Source organism: Felis catus, chromosome A3 (genome assembly GCF_018350175.1).
Source record: "Felis catus isolate Fca126 chromosome A3, F.catus_Fca126_mat1.0, whole genome shotgun sequence".
In the NCBI taxonomy this organism is placed as follows: domain Eukaryota; kingdom Metazoa; phylum Chordata; class Mammalia; order Carnivora; family Felidae; genus Felis; species Felis catus.
In genome coordinates, this window is record NC_058370.1 from 120,667,275 (window position 1) to 120,686,961 (window position 19,687).

General features: G+C 43.2%; 3 protein-coding genes across 8 annotated transcripts in view; 2 read left to right on the plus strand and 1 right to left on the minus strand.

Moving 5' to 3' along the window:
- The window catches only part of ADCY3 (adenylate cyclase 3), a 90,361-nt gene extending 87,046 nt beyond the window's left edge, over positions 1-3,315 (plus strand). For 3 of the 5 annotated variants that reach the window (XM_019827829.3, XM_045054856.1, XM_011281268.4), the window contains 2 exons: positions 851-974; positions 1,638-1,966. In XM_019827829.3, coding sequence (XP_019683388.2) covers positions 851-974; positions 1,638-1,966 — 453 coding nt within the window. Of the gene's footprint in view, positions 1-850; positions 975-1,637; positions 1,967-2,307 lie in introns of those variants that run through there. The other 2 variants (XM_011281269.4, XM_045054857.1) reach the window with 1 other exon arrangement.
- CENPO (centromere protein O) lies at positions 30-16,372 on the minus strand. 2 transcript variants are annotated; one of them, XM_006930440.4, is made up of 8 exons: positions 16,231-16,372; positions 15,891-15,992; positions 14,283-14,449; positions 8,152-8,269; positions 7,210-7,469; positions 5,292-5,463; positions 4,248-4,359; positions 30-3,105 (listed from the first exon to the last, which is right to left on the minus strand). In XM_006930440.4, the coding sequence occupies exons 2-8, from the start codon at positions 15,919-15,921 to the stop codon at positions 3,102-3,104; spliced, it is 864 nt and encodes a 287-aa protein (XP_006930502.1). In that variant the 5' UTR covers positions 15,922-15,992; positions 16,231-16,372; the 3' UTR covers positions 30-3,101. The 2 variants fall into 2 exon arrangements, with proteins under 2 accessions (XP_006930502.1, XP_006930501.1); XM_006930439.4 differs by having other exon boundaries at positions 4,193-4,359.
- On the plus strand, positions 16,282-19,410 carry PTRHD1 (peptidyl-tRNA hydrolase domain containing 1). Its single transcript, XM_003984439.6, has 2 exons — positions 16,282-16,620; positions 19,069-19,410. Exons 1-2 carry the CDS (start codon positions 16,369-16,371, stop codon positions 19,237-19,239), a joined length of 423 nt encoding a protein of 140 aa, XP_003984488.3. The 5' UTR covers positions 16,282-16,368; the 3' UTR covers positions 19,240-19,410.
- The last annotated feature ends 277 nt before the right edge of the window (positions 19,411-19,687 follow it).

Genomic DNA, 19,687 nt, shown 5'->3' on the forward strand with positions numbered 1-19,687 from the left:
GGGACACACGCACCGCCAGCACCATGCAGTGCAAATTTAAAATCAGGTTTATTGGCAAAGTTTAATGAGCAGAGAAATAGGACACACAACCCCTCCATTGCTGCACAGCTTAGCCCGGGTGTAAGCTGCTTCAACTGTGGCCATGCTCCCTTCGTGTTCTATACTTTGGAAAGAACCAGGGAGTAGAAACCATCCACACAATTATGTAACAATGACGACATCCAGGTCGGAAGCAGTTTTATTAGAAGAGGGGTCTTCAGAGCTCACCGGCTGGCGTCGGCCTGTCCTCTTGTTGAATCAGACCTGTGGACCTAGCCATTTAGCTAGCTCATTCCAGGGGAGGAGAGGAGCTGTGGGGGCCCTGGTCCCAAGAGCTCTTCCTACACTGTTATCATCCTGTTTTGTCTTGTAACTGTCCTATACTATGTAAGTGTTGCTACCGTCTCCATTCTATGGATGAGGCTAAAGAAATGCATCTAAGATGGTTCATGACCTTCCAGTGCTTATAATCTAGCTCAGGAATCAAAGTGAGGACAGCTATCTCAAAGTTATAAGACCAGGTTCGGGCAAGGTGGTGATGAGGCAGGACTGATCTGCTACATGGCAGACAGGAAGTGACTTGACAGGACGTGTCTTCCCCACCACCGCCCGGGCTTTGCCCTGGATCCAAAGGGACCCAGGTGAAGCGTCAGTGACACACAGAGGCAGAGGTCATGGACTTGTCTGTGGGAGGAAGTGGAGAGTAAGGCCTTTAACACATAGCTGTAGGAACTCACCTCGATAATACCGTGAAGGGGAGGAAGGTGCCCACGCTGGCTCCTGCTGCCCTCACGGCCGCTCCTTGGCGCAGGAGGAAAAGTCTGACCGGGAGCGCTGGCAGCACCTGGCTGACCTGGCTGACTTCGCTCTGGCCATGAAGGACACACTCACCAACATCAACAACCAGTCCTTCAACAACTTCATGCTGCGCATAGGTAAGGGCTTCAGGCTTGTCTGCTCCTCGATGTGTTCCTCTGACACAAGGGACTCAGCACATCAGGAGGGAAGAGGACTTAGCCCTGAGGCATTTAGGTCGAGGAAGGCCACATGGTCACAGCTTTGGGACCTCAGGGATCTCTTCCAGATGTTCAGACCACACATCTGACAAAATGATGGTTAGCTGTCTGTCCTGTACTGTTGACCATGAAAAGCGTGCCTTAGGAGTCCGGCTGGGAAGTCAGGATATTTCCCCAAGCAGTCCTGTGTGCCTGCCCAGGCCTTTGCTGCCTCTGTCCAGCCTGTTAGGAGTTAATGTCACCTGCTGCCCTTATTGGGGGTGGGGGTGGGGTCCTCACTCCTGGGTGAGGTCACAAGACACTTGGAAGTACCAGATATGTGTTGCAACTGTCAACTTCCACACTGCATACATTAGTTAGCATATTGGGGACAGCTGACATTTGCCAAGGACAGGATAAACAGGAGACATGCCTGCCCTCTGGTGGCTTAGAGACAAGCTTCAGGAGTAATGTTACAGATTTAGGAGCTCTGTGGTTGGGGTCGGGTGGTAACTTCTCTGGGGGAGGAGTTGATGGCTTCTGAGATGGGATGATGACAAAATGTGACATGTGGCTGTGCTTAATTTTATGCTTCTACACCAGGCATGAACAAAGGAGGGGTACTGGCTGGGGTCATTGGAGCCCGGAAACCACATTATGACATCTGGGGCAATACGGTCAATGTAGCCAGCAGGATGGAGTCCACAGGGGTCATGGGTAACATTCAGGTATGTCCAGCGAGAGCCGAGCATGTGCTCAGACCCAGGGACCGGGCACAAAGTCAGAATAGGGGGTGCTTCGCCACATGCTACTGCCTCCTTTCTGTTGGCCCAGGTTATCAAGTTGGTGTTTTTGGAAGATTAAAGGCAAGGGTGGAAAGGGATGCCTCAGGAGAAGGGAGGAAATACTTCGACCCCATTTCCAAAATTTAGATTTAAGTTTCTGGTAAGGCTGTCCTGCCTCTTGGAATGAACTACATCTTGTGCCAACAGCCAATACCCTGAAGCCACCCCCATGGCAGGAAAGCGCCAGAGTGGGGAGAAGAGACAAAATAGAGTGATTCTGGGGACAGGGAGCACGGTCACTGGGAGAGGGAAAGGCCCTAGGCAACCCCGCATCCTGCCACTGTCCACTCTGTGCCTGCTGGCATGCAGATAAGGGGCTTAGCCCAACAGTTCTGGAGAGCAACACTCCAGGCAGGCTGATTGGGGCCTGTGGGCCGCATGTGGACACCTCTGGGCAGCTGAGCTCACGCTATCTTCTCCCTCCACAGGTGGTGGAAGAAACACAAGCCATCCTTCGGGAGTACGGCTTCCGCTTTGTGAGGCGAGGGCCCATCTTTGTGAAAGGGAAGGGGGAGCTGCTAACCTTTTTCTTGAAGGGGCGGGAGAAGCCAGCTGTCTTCCCTAACGGCTCCTCGGTCACCCTGCCCCACCAGGTGGTGGACAACTCCTGAATGGCCGCGAGCCCCACAACAGTCCAAATGGGAGGGGAGAATCTGTTTTTTGGAATCAAAGAAAGGCCTTGGGAAAGGACAAATGACCAAGCCCCAACCTGCCCAAACTGTTGGAAGTGCACACTCACATAGACTTTAGGTTTAAAAATCTCAAGCCTTCATTTGTTCATGGATACGTGAGCTCTGAGGGTGGCCATACTATTCCTCAGCGTGCCTGTAGCTTCCTCAGAGAGTAGGGGTCTTAGGCATAGTACTGGAACAATCCTTCCAGAGCCCGGGTCTGACCAGCCCTCCTTCCCCCAGAGAGGCCACGGCCACTGTGAGCGGGAACGTATCCGAGGTGGGACAGAGCTGCCTTTGCTGCGGGGCTGGGAGCACAGGTGGGAGAGCTGTGCTTCGGACGAGGACCTGGCAGGACTCCACAACCGAGCGGCCAGCTGCTCTCCCTGGCGCACACGTGGAAGGCCTCTTTCAGGCTGGAGAGCTGCTGGTCTCCATATGGTCCGGGCTAGGTGAACCGGCCCTCATGCTGATGTTCCTGATAATCTTGAAAGGTTCTTCTGGAACCCCTGCCACCTTAGTCATGAGAGCAGAAAGTGCAATATTTCCTTTTACCTGGTGGGAGGGAGGGAAAGGGAATTTATTTCTGAGAGAAAAATATATAAACAGATCTTCTACATTTATATTTTTAACTTTCTGTTAAACACTTTCCAATATTGCCTTGCCTCTTGAGCTCTTGCTACAGTCGCCTTTGCTACTGCTTTAAAAGAGAATTTACAGGTATTGATAAAGAAGACTGTTTTATTAAAAGCTTTATTCAACTTGGATGCGATCACTGTGAAAATTCTGTTAATACCAATCATCTGGAAAGCGCTAAGTGCTTTGCTAACTCACACCACTCATCCTTACCACGTGCCTAGAAGGCAAAAGCCTGAACTAAGACATCTCTTACTCTCAAGCTGCTTCCTTCTAATGGTGGGCCGAGCTGGCTCTACGAGTCCCCTGTGCTCCCACACACATAGGTTACTTCCTGGCCATCGGGTCCAAAGAGTGACCACGGTAGAGACCTGGCTGCAGCTCTGGGGCAGGAAGGAGGGTCAGGACTCCTATCAGGCCTGTGCAGCATGGGAGAGCTTGCAGAAGACAGATGAGGGAGGTCTGCTTCCCTTTGTAACCTCTGAGTTTGAGCAGACTTCTGATCGTGCTTTTTTATAGCTGACCTAACACATTCAACTGACGTGTTTTAGAAAACAAAGCATTTGCCACATAGAGCCCCAATTATCCACAGTATGTTCTTACACCATATTCTTTATGAAACGGGCCTAGAATACACTGCTTCAATCTAAGGATCAAACACGTTTTCCTTAACTGTCATTCAGGAACCCAGAATGTTGTAAAAACTTTATTTTCAAAAGACTCAGGAAAACGAGGCAGAATTAAAGCTTTCATAAAAGCTACTCTTCAGTTGAATGGTACATACTCCCTCTTTCAAAAAATGCCTTCTGCCCCACACACATTCTGATTTTCAGCTAAAATATATGATCAAATCAATACCTCAATTGTCCAAACTTGCCCCTTACCATCATGATGAGATGAATGTTCTCATTACAAGGATGGTCCCTAGGCAAGGGCTCGGAGTCTTTCAATAGTTTTCAGTTCCCAGGACCACACCTGGGACTGTGCACAGTATTACTTTACTCACTTTTGACATGTTCCCAGTGAAAATAATATTCTAGGAGACCAGGCTCATATCCAACCTTTCTCCGTTTCTTGCAAACGAAGTAAACACTTGATACAGGGGCTTCGTAAAAAACAGATTTTCATGGGATGCTCGCTGTTCTTCCCATGAAGTGGATGAGGCGTCCGTCCCTAAAACAGATTAAATCAATCTCATTTAGTGCAACTGGGGGAACCTGAACCTGGATCACTGGTGTTCTGGACCCACGTAACTTTTTTTTTTTTGGTCTGGAGGAAAGAGGCTGCCCTTTATTGGACCAATGAAGTTTTGAGACCCGAACAGACCCTGCCCAGAAGGAAGCCTAAAATCTATGGTGTGAAATCTGCGGCAGCTTCAAATTTTCCACCTCCTAAAAATATTTTATCCTAGTTTTCATTATTGCCCATGTCACATTATGATGGTATATTTAACTATAAAACTGTATCATAAAGCTCTCTCAGCCAGCCCTAAAAAATTCCCATCCAGAGAAGGGTCTCTAGAGAGCGACATATACACTTGTCTACTTGGCTTCTTAGTGAAATGAGTCTTTTGGCTCTCTTCATCACAAGTGACCCTCTGACAGCCTCATGAGCTGTCTCTCTTCAGGAGGGGTCTCCAAAGAAAACAAATCTTAAACTGGAGGAGCATTAGCAGACTTGGATGGAACAAAGGAGAGGGAACAAGGGTAAATTATGTCTACTACCCACAAAAAGGAGAGAAAAACTGGTAGAAGGAAAACATTTGGGACGCCTGGGTGGCTCGGTCAGTTAAGCGTCTGACTTCCACTCAGGTCATGATCTTCCAGTTCCTGAGTTCAATCCCCCCATCAGGCTCTCTGCTGTCAGCACAGAGCCTGCTTCAGATCACTCGCTCTCAATCTCTCTCTCAAAAATACACATTAAAAAATATATTTAAAAAAAAGAAAAATATTCTTTGTATTTTATTGAGTAAATTTCTGGTAGATTAACAGAAGAACGGGTCTCCAAAGGTCCAACTGATGTAATCTACCTATTTTACCGTCTCATTCAACCTGAGTAACGCTGAGCACATTGTAATCTCTTCACTGAGGCATCCTTCCTCTCACCTTGGTACGTAATGGTGACGTCAGTTGGAAGGGTTGTCGTGAGGTCCTTATACAGCAGTCTAGCACAAAATGGGAACGACCGACCCTGTGGCTCCACTTTGTAAGTAAACGACAGCAAGTTGCACAGCGAGTTTCTCTGCAAGGGCCCAGCCAGAAAGGCTGCAAAGTCTCTCTAAGGGGTGTGGGGGTCAGAAGAGACACACAATGTATGATGACTACAGTTCCAAAGGCAGTGAGTGGTTGTGACACTTCAAACAAACATGTCTACAAAAATAGGGTCCATTAATCAAATTTCAGAGAACTAAACAAAAAAGAAAAGCCTGTAAAAAGGACTAATGATAAAGATGTGAAGAGTTAGTGGCATCCTAGAAAGACCTGCAGAAAACACTAAATAAATGGCTGGGGGTTGGGGGCGTAAGGGAGATACAATTTCTGCCAAGAATTTCATTGTCTTCATACAGTTGGCTAAGATGCTTTGTGTCTGTGTCCACGTTATCAGTGTAAGTTTAACTGACAACTAAGAGCTTCAGAGTCATTCTAAATGAATGGGTGGAACACAGCTTCTAAAAGTCATATATTCCTTATCTGTATTCATTTCCTGTCTACTTAAAAGCACTTTTTTTCTCACCCAACCCTAGCTCCAATGCAACCCCAAGAAGGTAGGCCAGAGTTCAGGCAAAGATGGATAGTATTCCTCTATGTATTACTCTGCTTTGCAACTATACCTAAGATTCAGCAAGACACTTGGTACAGAGTAAGTACTCTATAAATCCCTGCTGAATTCACAGTACAGAAACTGTATAGGCATTCCTCAGAGACACTGTGGGTTCAGTTCCAGACTGCTGCAATGAAGCAAGTCAAATGAATTGTTTGGTTTCCCAGGACAGTTATGTTTATACCATACTGTAGCCTATTAAGTACACAATAGCATTATGTCTAAAAAACCAATGTACATATCTTTTTAAATTTATCTATTTTGAGAGAAAAATTGAGACAGAGGGAGGGGAAGAGAGAATCCTAAGCAAGCTCCACACTATCAGTACAGAGCCCAACATGGGCCTTGATCTCACAAACTGTGAGATCATGACCTGAGCTGAGATCAAGAGTCGGTCGCTTAACCAGCTGAGCCACCCAGGCACCCCCCTGCCAATATGCAGATCTTAATTAAAAAACACTTTATTACTAAAAAATGCTAACCATCATCTGAACATTTAGTGAATCATAATCACTGATCAGATCACCATAACAAATAATGAAGAAGTTTGAAGTATTGAGAGAATTAACAAAATGTGACACAGAGACACAAAACGAGCAAATGCTGTTGGAGAAATGGCACAAATAGGCTTGCTTAACACAAGGTTGACACAAACCTTCAATCTGTAGAAAAACACAATATCTGCACAGTGCAATAAAGAGAAGTACAATAAAATGAGGTATGACTGTACTTTGTGAAGGGAAGAAAGGGTCAAGTATAAAAGCCTGACGACTACCATTCGGGAGTGAAAAATCCCTTAACCAGCATCCATGCTTCAACAGCACCCAGAATTTCAAAAGGGGAAGAAGGTGGAAAATAACTTGTATATAAATAAGAAACACGCATCAGAAGGACAATGGTCAAACTTCTGGCTCAGAATTATAAAGCATTTTAAATACAAAAGAGGAGTGCCTGGGTGGCTCAGTAGGTCATGATCCCAGGGTCATGGGATAGAGACCCACATGGGCTGTGCGCTGAGTGTGGAGCTTGCTTAGGATATTCTTTCTCTCTCTCCCTCTGCCCAATCCTCTACTTGAGCATTCTCTCTAAAATAAAAAAATAAAAATAAGATAAAATATAAAAAATAACTTGCCCCCCACCTTTTTTCACCTTTTGAGCCTATTCTGGGCTAATAAAATCCTATATAAGATCCCAGACAGATACCTGAAGTTGATCTGCCTGGTACTTCCTCCCAGCGTAAGCATTTAGGTATTCGCAGAGACAGAACAGGAAGTGCTGAATATTAGTCTGTAAGTATTTTGCAGATATCTCCTCTAGGGGAATGAAGACTGGAACTGAATGGTGATGTATCCGAAGTGGCTTCTGTATGACGAGGTCGACAAAATAGGAATCCAGCAAATTTCCCTCAAAAGCAGTGCTGATGCAGACACAGACCCCTCGGCTGGTCCGTTTCCCACTGAGCCCTGAAGCAAACAAGTTGATACCTGTCAACACATGTCAGCAAAGGTAGTTTCTTTCTTGGCTGTGCAATCACTTCAGCACTGCCTCATATACACCATATGTTTGTTGATTGAACAATCAAATGTTTGTTGAATGAACATAACAGACTCTTTATTCTGACGCTGCCTCACTTCAGATTTGAGTTGTTAAAACCATGGAAGATGGTGGAAAAGATAAAACATCCTTATATCAAATTATGGAAGAGATTTGGAAATTTTCATGTTACTCCTTTTTCTGAGTGTCAAATAATGTATGACAGTGCAGTTCCTTCCACAATCCTCTTATGCCATAGATAATGGGCAGGATCAATCCCCATTATAGTAGGAAAACAGAGACTTACTAGGTTGAAACAACTTGACCAGTGATATCAAGCCAGCCAGCAGCAAAGGCAGTTCTACCACAGGGTCCAACACACACTAGAGCTAAAATGAATAATCTAAGCTGGCCACCAACCAATCTTCCGCAAAAAGTGGCCGATTTTGTAGGTGAAGATGCCCACAAACAGTATGCCAGCTTTGTGTGTATAGGCTGAAGAAGGCAAAATCCATGCTCGTGAAATAAGTCCAGGACTAATAATATATCTAGCAAACCAATGCACTAGAGACAAGAGACTCAGACTGAAACAGGTCAGAAAATAAATTATACCTGTAAAACGATATGCCTGCAAGATGGCTTTCATATTTTCCTCTTTTCCTCCCACAGCTTCTTGCTCACTGATCTCCAATGTTTGGTCGGGTTCTGCATTGGCAGTAGATGCTTTAATCTGCAAAATATGCAGCAAATCAAACTGGGTGCAAAGGGGCATAGCACAGGGTCCTTGCCCTCACATAAATGCAGAGTATTTTTTATTATGTAATAAGTGTATTATGCTACAGTGACCCATTAGTGCTATGAATTCACAAGAAAGGAAAAATTTTGTGGGTCACTGTGCTAGAAATCAGAGTAGCAACTGTGCCGGCCCAAAGAAGAATCAGGACTTTGATAGGAATGGAGAATATTGTGAGAAGAAAAAGAAAAGGGTGTAAAGCAAGTCTAGGGTAAGCACAGGGTAGCAAAGCAATGAAAACATGACATACCACAGCTTGCGGGATATAGTTAAAGCCACGTGACAGGCACTGAATGTTTGTATCCCTCAAAATTCATATGCTGAAACCTAATGCCCAATGTGATGGTATTTGGAGGCAGGGCCTCTGGCTGGTGATTAGGTCACAATATTGGAGCCTTCATGAATGAGATTAGTGCCCTTGTAAGAGACCCCAGAGAGCTAGCTCACCCCTTCCAGCATGTAAACTACACTTCTAGCACTTCAACTACAGTGAGAAGACTACCATCAATGAGGAAGTAGGTCCTCATCAGACATTGAATCTGCCGGGTCCATAATCTTGGACTTCCCAGGCTCTAGAACCGTGAGAAACGTGTGTTGTTGACAGGTCACCCAGTTTATGGTATTTTTGTTCCCAACAGCCCATATGTGACCAAGACACTGTGCTTAGTGAAAAATTTATAACCTCACAAACAAAAAGGGGAAAAGAAAGACTAAAAAAAAAAAAAAAAAAAATCAGTAAGTATTCATCTCAGGAAGCTAAAAAGCAACTTAAATCTAAAGAACAGAAGGAAGGGTATAGTGAATTACGAGAAAATATCAATGAAAATGCAACACAAATGTGTAAAAAAGAAAAATCAATAATGCCAAAAGTTGGTTCTTTAATAAAACTGATACAAAACTGATAACAAGACTGATCAAGGAGAGAAAAAGAGAAGAGTGATCACAAATTACCAATCAGATTAAAAACTGAGACAATGCTACCGATCAATCCTATTTACAAGATAGTTGTTTAAGAAGCTTCAAACAACTTTATGGCACAAAAACAGACACTCACATCAATGGAACAGAACAGAGAACCCAGAAATGGACCCACAGACGTATGGCTAACTAATCTTTGACAAAGCAAGAAAGAAGATTCAATGGAATAAAGGCAGTCTCTTCAGCAAATGGTGCTGGGAAAACTGGACAGCGACATGAAGAATGAACCTGGACCACTTTCTTATACCAGACACAAAAATAAACTCAAAATGGATGAAAGACCTCAATGTAAGACAGGAAGCCATCAAAATCCTCGAGGAGAAAGCAGGCAAAAACCTCTTTGATCTTGGCCGCAGCAACTTCTTCCTCAACATATCTCCAGAGGCAAGGGAAACAAAAGCAAAACTGATCAGGACCTCATCAAAATAAAAAGCTTCTGCACAGCAAAGGAAATAATCAGCAAAACTAAGAGGTAACTGATGGAATGGGAGAAGATATTTGCAAATGACATATCAGATAAGAGTATCCAAAATCTATAAAGAACTTACCAAACTCAACACCCAAAAAATAATCCAGTGAAGACGGGCAAACATGAATAGACACTTCTCCAAAGAAGACATCCAGATGGCCAACCCACACAGGAAAAAACGCTCAACATCACTCATCATCAGGGAAATACAAATCAAAACCACAATGAGATACCACCTGTCAGAATGGCTAACATTAACAACAAAGGCAACAACAGATGTTGGTGTGGATGTGAAGAAAGAGGATCTCTTTTGCACTGCTGGTGAGAATGCAAACTGGTGCAGTCACTCTGGAAAACAGTATGTAGGTTCCTCAAAAAACTAAAAATAGAACTACCCTACGACCCAGCAATTGCACTACTAGGTATTTACCCAAGGGATACAGGTGTGCTGTTTTGAAGGGGCGCATGCACCCCAATGTTTATAGCAGCACTATCGACGATAGCCAAAGTATGGAAAGAGCCAAATGTCCAAGGACGGATGAATGGATAAAGAAGATGTGGTATATATATATAATGGAGTATGTATTACCTGGCAATCAAAAAAAATGAAATCTTGCCATTTGCAACTACATGGATAGAACTAGAGGGTGTTATGCTAAGTGAAATCAGTCGGAGAAAGACAAATATCACGTGACTTCACTCATATGAGGACTTTAAGATACAAAACAGATGCACATAAGAGAAGGGAAGCAAAAATAATATAAAAACAGGGGAGGGGAGGGTGCCGGGATGGCTCAGTCAGTTAAGTGTCCAACTTCGGCTCAGGTCATGATCTCACAGTTCGTGAGTTCAAGCCCCACATCAGGCTCTGTGCTGACAGCCCAGAGCCCGCTTCGGATTCTGTGTCTCCCTCTCTCTGCCCCTCCCCCACTCACATTCTGCTTCTCTCTCTCTCAAATAAACATTAAAAATTTAAAAAAACAAACAGGGAGGGGGACAAAACATAAGAGACTCTTAAATATAGAGAACAAACAGAGGGTTGCTGGAGGGGTTGTGGGAGGGTAGGATGGGCTAAATGGGTAAGGGGCATTGAGGAATCTACTCCTGAAATCATTGTTGCACCATATGCTAACTTGGATGTAAATTAAAAAATAAATTATTAAAAATTAAAAAATTAAAAAAACAAAAATAAAACAAAACAGAAACAAAAATAAAAACAAAAACAAGAAGGTTCAAACAACTTTAAATGAAATGCAATTTACCAAAGATGACCCAAAGGGAAACAGGAAATATAAAAGCTTTATATTAATCAAAGAAATTGAATCAGAAACTTAAAACCTTCCCACAGAGGAGGCCCAAAGTTTTACCAGGTAGTTCTTTACAAATATTTAAGGAAAAACCACACCAATTTTATATAAACTTTTCCAATGAACAGAAAAAGAGGAAAATATATCAACTCTCTTTATAAGACCCAGTTAAATTTAATGCCAAAACCCGAAAAGGACATTAAAAAAAAAAAAAAAAGCACAAGACAATCTCAAGAATTTAGATGTAAAAGTCCTATTAGCAAATATTAGCAAATAGAATTCAACATTATATAGAAAGGTAATACATCAAACCAACTTAGGTTTATTCTAAAAATGTAAGCCATTATTATTCAAATACCAATCAATATGTATCACCACATTAATAAAAGAAAAGCCATACAACCACCTTAATGTATGCAGTAAAAACATTTGATAAAATTCAATACTTGATCACAATTAAATGAGCAAGCTAGACATAGAAGACCATTTCCTTAATCTGATAAGAGTATGTATACAAAATTTAGAGCAAACAGGTTGACCCTAAGATTATTTCTACTCAACAATACAGGAAACAACTTAGCTAGTAGAATAAGGCAAGGAAAACAAATTACAAGGATTGGAAAGAAGTAAAACTGTTAGTGTTTGCATATGATATGATTCCAGATGTAGAAATCCCAAAAGAATAGAGAGATAAATAGAATTAATGTAGATTTAGCAAAGTTGTCATAAAGTCAATATATAAAAATCAAATATATTTCTACATAATATGAAAATAAAATTTCTAAAAGATAATACATCAGGGGTTATTAAAATAGGACTTGTGGGTCAAACCTATCTTGAACTTATTTTTGTAAATAAGGTTTGACTGGAACACACCCACGCACGTACTTATTGTCTATGGCTACTTCACAGTACAACAGCAGAGCTGAATAGTTGCCATAGAGACCAGGTGGCTCACAAAGCCTAAAATAATGACTATCTGGCCTTATACAGAAAGTCTGTGGACCCCTGCCATATACGTTAACATCAGGAAAAATCAAATACATAAAGATAAATATACTGAATGATGTTCAAGACCTCTACACATGGGTGGCTCAGTCGGTTAAGCGTCCGACTTTGGCTCAGGTCATGCATGATCTCACGGTTTGTGAGTCTGAGCCCCACATCAGGCTCTGTGCCGACAGCTCAGGGCCTGGAGCCTGCTTCAGATCCTGTGTCTCCTTCTCTCTCTACCCCTCCCCTGCTTGCACTCTGTCTCTCTCAAAAATAAATAAACATTAAAAAAATAATAAAAAAAATAAAGATCTCTACACATAAAACTGCACACATTACTAAGAGAAATTAAAGAACTAAATAAATGGAAAGATACATCATGTACACTGACTGGAAAATGCAATATTGAAAATATTTCAATTCTCTCCAAATTGGTGTATAGATTCAATGCAATCCCAATCAAAACTATAGGTTTTTTGGAAATTGACAGCTGATTCCCAAATTTATGTAAAATTCAAGGGGCCAAGAATAGCCGAGATTATTCTGAAGATGACGACATATATGACAGGTATCCAAACTTACAGTAAATAAATCTCTTGTACTCACATGGAACAGAACAGGCCCACAGTGGACCCAAAGATCCATTACAACACAACGGGAAAAGAATAGACATCAAAAAGTGGTAGCAAATGCACTGGATATTCACATGGAAAAACAAAAGTAGTAGTATGACCTCTACTTCATCCCATACACAAAAATCAATTCCAGACAGACTGTAGTTCTGAAAGTAAAAAGTACAATAGAGTTTTTAGAAAATACCACAGAACATCTTCACCATCTCAAGTTAGGCAAAGATTTATTAAAAGGAAACAAGAGCAGTAAGTATAAAATTAGACTCCTAAATCAACCTTCATTACAATGAAGACTTTCTTTTCATCACAAGACACCATTAGGGTGAAAAGGCAAGCCACAGTCTAAGAGAAGATTCGTAATACATATACTAAAGAATTCATATCCAAAATATGTAAACAATTCTACAATTCAGTAAGAGATACACAACGCAATAACATTTTTGCAGAAGCCTCAAAAAGCCTATTTCACCACAGAAGACTTTCAAGAATCCAATACAGGTACTTAACAGCATTAGTTATCAGGCAATTGCAAATTACTCCACCATGAGATACTGTGACACTCAGCAGAGTGACAAATTTTTTAAACTGACAATATCAACTACTGGTAAACCTGCAAAATGATGGAAATCTTTTACATAGGTGCTGGGAATGTAAAATTGGTGGAATCACTTCCAAAAACTGTTTGGCAGTATTTACTAAGGACAAATATGACCTAGCAATTCTACAAAGTATACGCCTGATAGAAAAGTACGTATTTTTACATCAAAAGACAGGAACAAGAATGTTTCACAGCCCTGAAGTGAAATAAAATAACCCAAATGTCGCCAATACAATTAAGTAAATAAATTGTGGAATATTCATAAAATGAAATTACTACACAGCAATAAAAAAGAATGACCACTATGTGCACCAGCATGGATAAATCTCACAGACAACATTCAAAAAAAACAAGTCAGACATAAGTTTACACTTTTTACGTTTATATAAAATTCAATGTAGGGTCTTATGAAGCATTTTCCTGGCTGTGTAAGAGTTATTGGAGAAGCAGACATACACGAAGAGAAAACAACGAACAGACTACTCCAATAATCCCGGCATCCCAATCCCCTGGTAAATATTTACAACATATGTGGATAATACTTTGGAAGCACAAAGACAACCTAAAGGAAAATTTGGCAGGTCTTGCTGACCTATCCTGGCCAAGAGAGAAAACTGAAGAGAAGGAAGCGTCAAAGTTCATTGTGAGGTTTCAAGTCTGTAAGGGAAAGATGGAGGTAATGACAAAAATACCAATGACCCATCAGGCTGAGACTGAAGTAACAAGCTCCTGTCTACAAGTGCAGGTTAAGAGGCTATTATGAAGAACTTGCCTGGCCTATCAGTAACACCTAACAATTATTGGTTGACGTTGATATTAGCTGACTCTACAGAACTGATCATTTGAGAGGTCAAGGACTGAAATCAATCCAGTAAGATCACAGGTAAAACCCATTATACAAATTTGCTAATTCCCAGATCGTGCTTATTCTTTATGCTCCAGCAAAGCTTGCTAACATGGCCCCTGTACTCACTCTGGCTTGACGCTGTTTCACTTCAGCCCTGAGCTTATCACGCAGACACCTCAGTTTATGAATCTTGGTCCCAAGATCGCTCTCTGCTGTCTCTCTCGGCGGATCTTCTAAGTTTTTACAGGATCTGCTCATTTGAGTCTCTAGTCTTTCCAAGTGAGCTAAAACACCTGGGGAAAGTAAAAAGGCAATTTCACAAGCATCCAGGGATTTCTGACTCCGGCCACAGGAAGAATTTCAGGGATGAACAGAGGGTTAACTCCCTTCTTAGAACTTTGACCAGCTAAAATGTTAGACATTGGCCACGATTTATAAAACCAGAGGACCTGACAACAAGAATCAAGAATGAGCAGCCTTATAGGTTGAGCACTAATGTACAAGCAGTTCCTGACCAGGACAGTCCAACGTGAGCATAATCTGAATATAACTCATGTCAGTTATCTCTGATAAGGACTGGGGAAAACAGGGTCACCAAATTCACTGACTCTCTCAGACACTGTTATTAAAAATGTAGATTTTTACATTGGCTTTTATGCATGTTTCCCCAAAGTGCTAATGCATAATTCTTTGGATTCAGACATCCAGAGAGTCTTAAGTGTTTTGAAGCTCTGAGAAGTATTATTCACACAGGACTAAAGGGAACTGTCTACCAATATTACTGGGATTTAGAAAGGAAAACAAGTTCACAGTTGGACAGAAATTCAAAGGCAAATACCAGTTCCCAAGAGATTAAGGACCATCAGTTTCATAATGCCAATCAAGTCTAACAATAGAGCATTTGCTGCACATTTCCTACACATTAAGACCCCGTGCTAGATGTTTTACTTGCACATTATGTAAAGAATTAAAGCATGAAGGGGCCCCTGGGTAGCTGAGTCGGTTATGTGTCCGACTCTTGATATCAGTTCAGGTCATGATCTCAAGGGTGGGATCAAGCCTTGGGTCAGGCTCTGTGCTGACAATGTGAAATCTGCTTGGAACTCTCTCTCTCCCCTCTTCGCTTGTCTCCTCCTCATGCTCGCGGGCGCGCGCTCTCTCTCTCAAAATAAATAAGCTTAAAAAAAAATAAAGCATGAAGATAATTCAGTTATTTTCTTTCCACAACCATCACCATAAGGCTACTACTTGCCTCCATTTTCCAGATGAAATGAGAGCAGAGAACGGCAAAATAACTTGCCCAAGGCCACATTATTTCTAATGGCAGGGCCAGGACACACCCAAGTCTAACCAACACCAAAGTCACTGCTTGGCTCCGATCCTTCCACAGGTGTAATGCATAAATGGCCCCACCCAAAAAAATCCTGGAAAGGAATGAGACCTCAGTGACTAGAACTGTAGCTCCGAATATATAAACACTAAGCATTATTATGAGTGCAACCTATCCGTTTAAAAAGGGGCAGGAGCCTAGAAATGTCTGAAATAATTTCCCATCTGCAATGAATAATCTTAGCTGGCCTGTGCCTTTTCAGTCTTCAGTGTTTGGATCTTTCACCATAATGCTCCCAGCAGGCCGGGTCACACATCCGTTAGAGGACGAAAGAAAGGGTTGTTTTGATCTAGGCGTCCTCTTTGGCAGCAGTACTAAGGGGGAAAAGGCGACCCTTTGAATACCTCCTTTGGACTTGTCATTCGCCCACTCCATCTCCTCGGTTTCCCACCGGCCTTCCTACGAAGTTGTGCAGGCAAGCCTTAATAGGGACCCAGATGTCCTTGCTGGCAAAAGAAAAAAGGCAATAAAGTCACATCTATTCACACTTGGGGTGTCGCGAGACACCCCAAGTGACACCGCTAGGACTCCCCTTCCCTGACCCGTCCTACCCTGCCCGTTCCCCGGTCCTAGCCGGCAGTCTACTTGCCCCCGCGCGTGCCCCACAACACGGCTTTAAGAGGCTGTTCAGCCTTCCACCCCGACCACGGTCTCGTCCGTCACCGGGTCTTCTTTTCCCCTTACCTCTTCTCTCGCTCACGCAGACCAAGGTTGAGTTCCCGCCGTCCACGCCTTCAAAACCAAACCAATCGGACCCAGCGTGCTTTGCGCCGCCACCGTACAAAAACATGGCTGCGCTCAGGGCCCCTCCCTCATCCCGGCATGCACCGGGGAGTAGGGCCGGTCTTTCTGTGGGCCCGGAAGATGGCGGCCTCTGGCGCAGAGCAGCAGATCCTAGTCCAGTACTTGGTGTTACGAAAGGATCTGTCGCAGGCTCCATTCTCCTGGCCGGCAGGCGCAATGGTAGCGCAGGCTTGTCACGCAGCCACAGCGGCCTTGCACATTCACCGCGACCACCCCCACACGGCCGCTTACCTTCGGGACCTGGGGCGCATGCGCAAGGTGGTCCTCGAGGTGAGGCACCCGGCGGAGGGGGAGGGGTGCCGAAGTTGTCGGGACCGGAAGTGGGTGTGGTCTTGGTGCAGAGGCCTTACTTGGTCGAGTAGGTGTGGCGTGAGTGGGGAGGAGTCTTCTAAGTAAGGTTTGGGAAGGTTGCCGAGACTTGAGCGATGGCCCCGGGAGCTTTACTTCGGCCGGACGGGGGCCTGTGTGAAGAGTGAGTGGACATTGGGTTATTAAGACTTCCCGCCCCCTTCCGCTCTCATCGGCGTCCCTCTTAATAGAGGGGTATGACACCTAATTATTTGAAAAATAAATGTGTACATATATTGAACCTAGCTTCATAAATAACCAGATACCGCTGGTGTAAAATAGAGGTAAGTTTCGTTTTGCAGGTGGCCAAACAGATCTTACCCTTACCTTTTCCCTTTGTCAATTCTGCTTCTGGAAGTGTAACCTAGGAAGATACCAGATACCAGACGCATCGAAGAGCATTGTATAGATCAAGAATATTCATAGGAGCACTTTATAATAGTAAAGAATGTGGAAATCACCAAATTTCCAGCACTAGTGATTGGTTAATTTTATGCTTAAAATGTGCTATTATAAAGCTAGTATAAATCACGGGTTTTGAAGCATATTTAGTTGGCATGGAAGAGTGCTCATTATGTTATGCTAACCGAACTATATTCTAACTACAAAATGATCCAGATTTTGAAAGGGGAAACTAAGGAAATAACATCCACATATTGAGCAGGTGGTGAGATTTGGGTTATTTTCTAATGCTTCTCTATTCTTTTTAGTTTTCTACATTAAACACATATTTTACTTTACATTATAAAATGTACTATAAACAACTAGAATCCTAGGGCAGAGATGGGGTAATCCCTTAATGGCCAGCTGACAAAGCAGATTGTCCTTCAAGAGAAAGATTTCTGTTGGGTAGTAAAACATCAGTCAGTAACCTAGGGGAAAGTGTCTTGAGAATCTATGAGTAGACAGAAAAGAAACAGATAGCTTTTCATTTAGACTTTTTATAGGAAGAGGACCTCAAGAAATCATCTGGTTCAGACATCTCCCTCTCCCACACGTTCAGGCAGATAATATATTTATTTACCCCTTTTCTCAGATGAGAGATCTGAAGCCCACAGAGATTAGACGACTTCCCTTAAGTATAGAAGATACCTGATGAGAGGTGCTTGGGTGGCTCCGTCGGTTGAGCATCCGATTCTTGATTTCGGCTCAGGTCATGATCTCACATTGGAGAGAGATGGAGCCCGAGCTATTAGCACAGAGCCTGCCGTGCTTAAGATTCTCTCTCTCCCTATATACCCCTCCCCCACTCATGCTTTCTTTCTCCCTCAAAATAAACTCAAAGGTTGCACCATCACTAAGTAGCAGAGCAATAGACTCCCTCTAACTCACTGTCCTATGCTGCTATGTGGTGCTGAAGAAGGAGGGGGGGGGGGAGTCCATGAGTTCTCCTCCAGCATGGCTGTGCCCAGAGGACTCTAGCTAAAGAGTGGCAATCCCTGCATCCTCCTAGTTGATAAGACAAACCTCTAGTTATCTTAATGGCTTCCGCCCTCACAGGCAAAAAATATACATTATGCCAAATAACACACTATCTTTTTTTTTTTGAGAGAGAGAGAGAGAGAGAAAGCATGAGCGGGGGAGGGGCAGAGAGAGAGGGAGACACAGAATCTAAAGCAGGCTCCAGGCTCTGAGCTGTCAGCACAGAACCCTATGCAGGGCTCGAACTCACAAACCACAAGATCGTGACCTGAGCCGAAGTTGGATGCTCAACTGACTGAGCCACCCAGGCACCCCTAACACACTATCTTCCTTTTGAGTGCTAGCTTTAATACCTCCTATTAATGGGAGTCAGTGTGGTGACAGAGAAACAATCTGAGAAGGATGTTAGAGAATGGTTTGCCCTCTGAGCTAACAAGTGGGAACTGTCCCAGCGAAAGGAAAACCTTTCCAGGTTTAGGAGGGGTCCGATGGGAGGGGAGGATGGAGCTCGAGGTGATGTGTTGTTAGAAATCTTTTCATAGTCCACTCTTAACATCACAGCTGGCTGAAGCATTAGGGATAGCTGTGTGGACACCAGCCAGAAGAGAAGTAGAAAATCTAGAGAGCATAATTACTGACAACGCATACAGCATCTCAAGAGGGAAGAGAAAAATCTCCATTTTAGAAACAAGCATATTAAGCCTGTCCCTCTCCTATTCCCAGGCAGCTTATCTAAGGTCCTACAGAGAGTGAATGGCAAGTGGGGCAGTAAAGCTGTTGCTTCTGGAGACACGCTCTACAGCTCCTTCGTTGAGAGAGCTGCTCTCCACTTTTCAGTCCGGAGGAAACCCCCCTACCCACCCCCCCACACACACTTTTTTTTTCATTGCCTTCTGACACTTCCTAAAGGGGCCATTCAATCTGTGTTCTGTGCTCTGCTCCTGGTAGGCTGCAGATGAAAGCACCCTGAAGGAGCTGGCTGAGACCCTGCAACAGAGCAACATTGACCACATGCTGTGGCTGGAGCAGCCAGAGAATATCGCCACTTGCATTGCGCTCCGTCCCTACCCCAAAGAAGAAGTGAACCAGTATTTGAAGAAGTATCGATTGTTCAAGTGACTCATGCTATCAGTTGCCTTGATATCTTTATCAGCTGGATCCAGAAACTGCATGCCATCTATCCCTGAGCATCATGTACTCCTTTCAATGGCAACTCGTTCTTCTCTTTAGGCTGTGAGTGTTTCTGGAGGGTCAAACACATGTTCGTATTAAAGTTGTCATTAATAAGTACTTCCTCTAATTATTTTTGATTTGTTCAGATGGGGAAAGTAGGTAAGCAGCAATATTGTCCGTGGGTCATGGCTCAAATAGAAGATTTGGTTAGACTCCTATCCAGGGATCAAGGGAACGCCCTTCCTTCTTTATTAGGAATAATAGAGTTCTTCCAGTCACCCAGGTTTTCAATTTTGCCTTTGAATTCTTTATTTCTTATTCACATCTAGATATATTCATTGAATCTAGGACAATATCAATTTCAAGATACACCATTACTTTACATGTTGTTAAG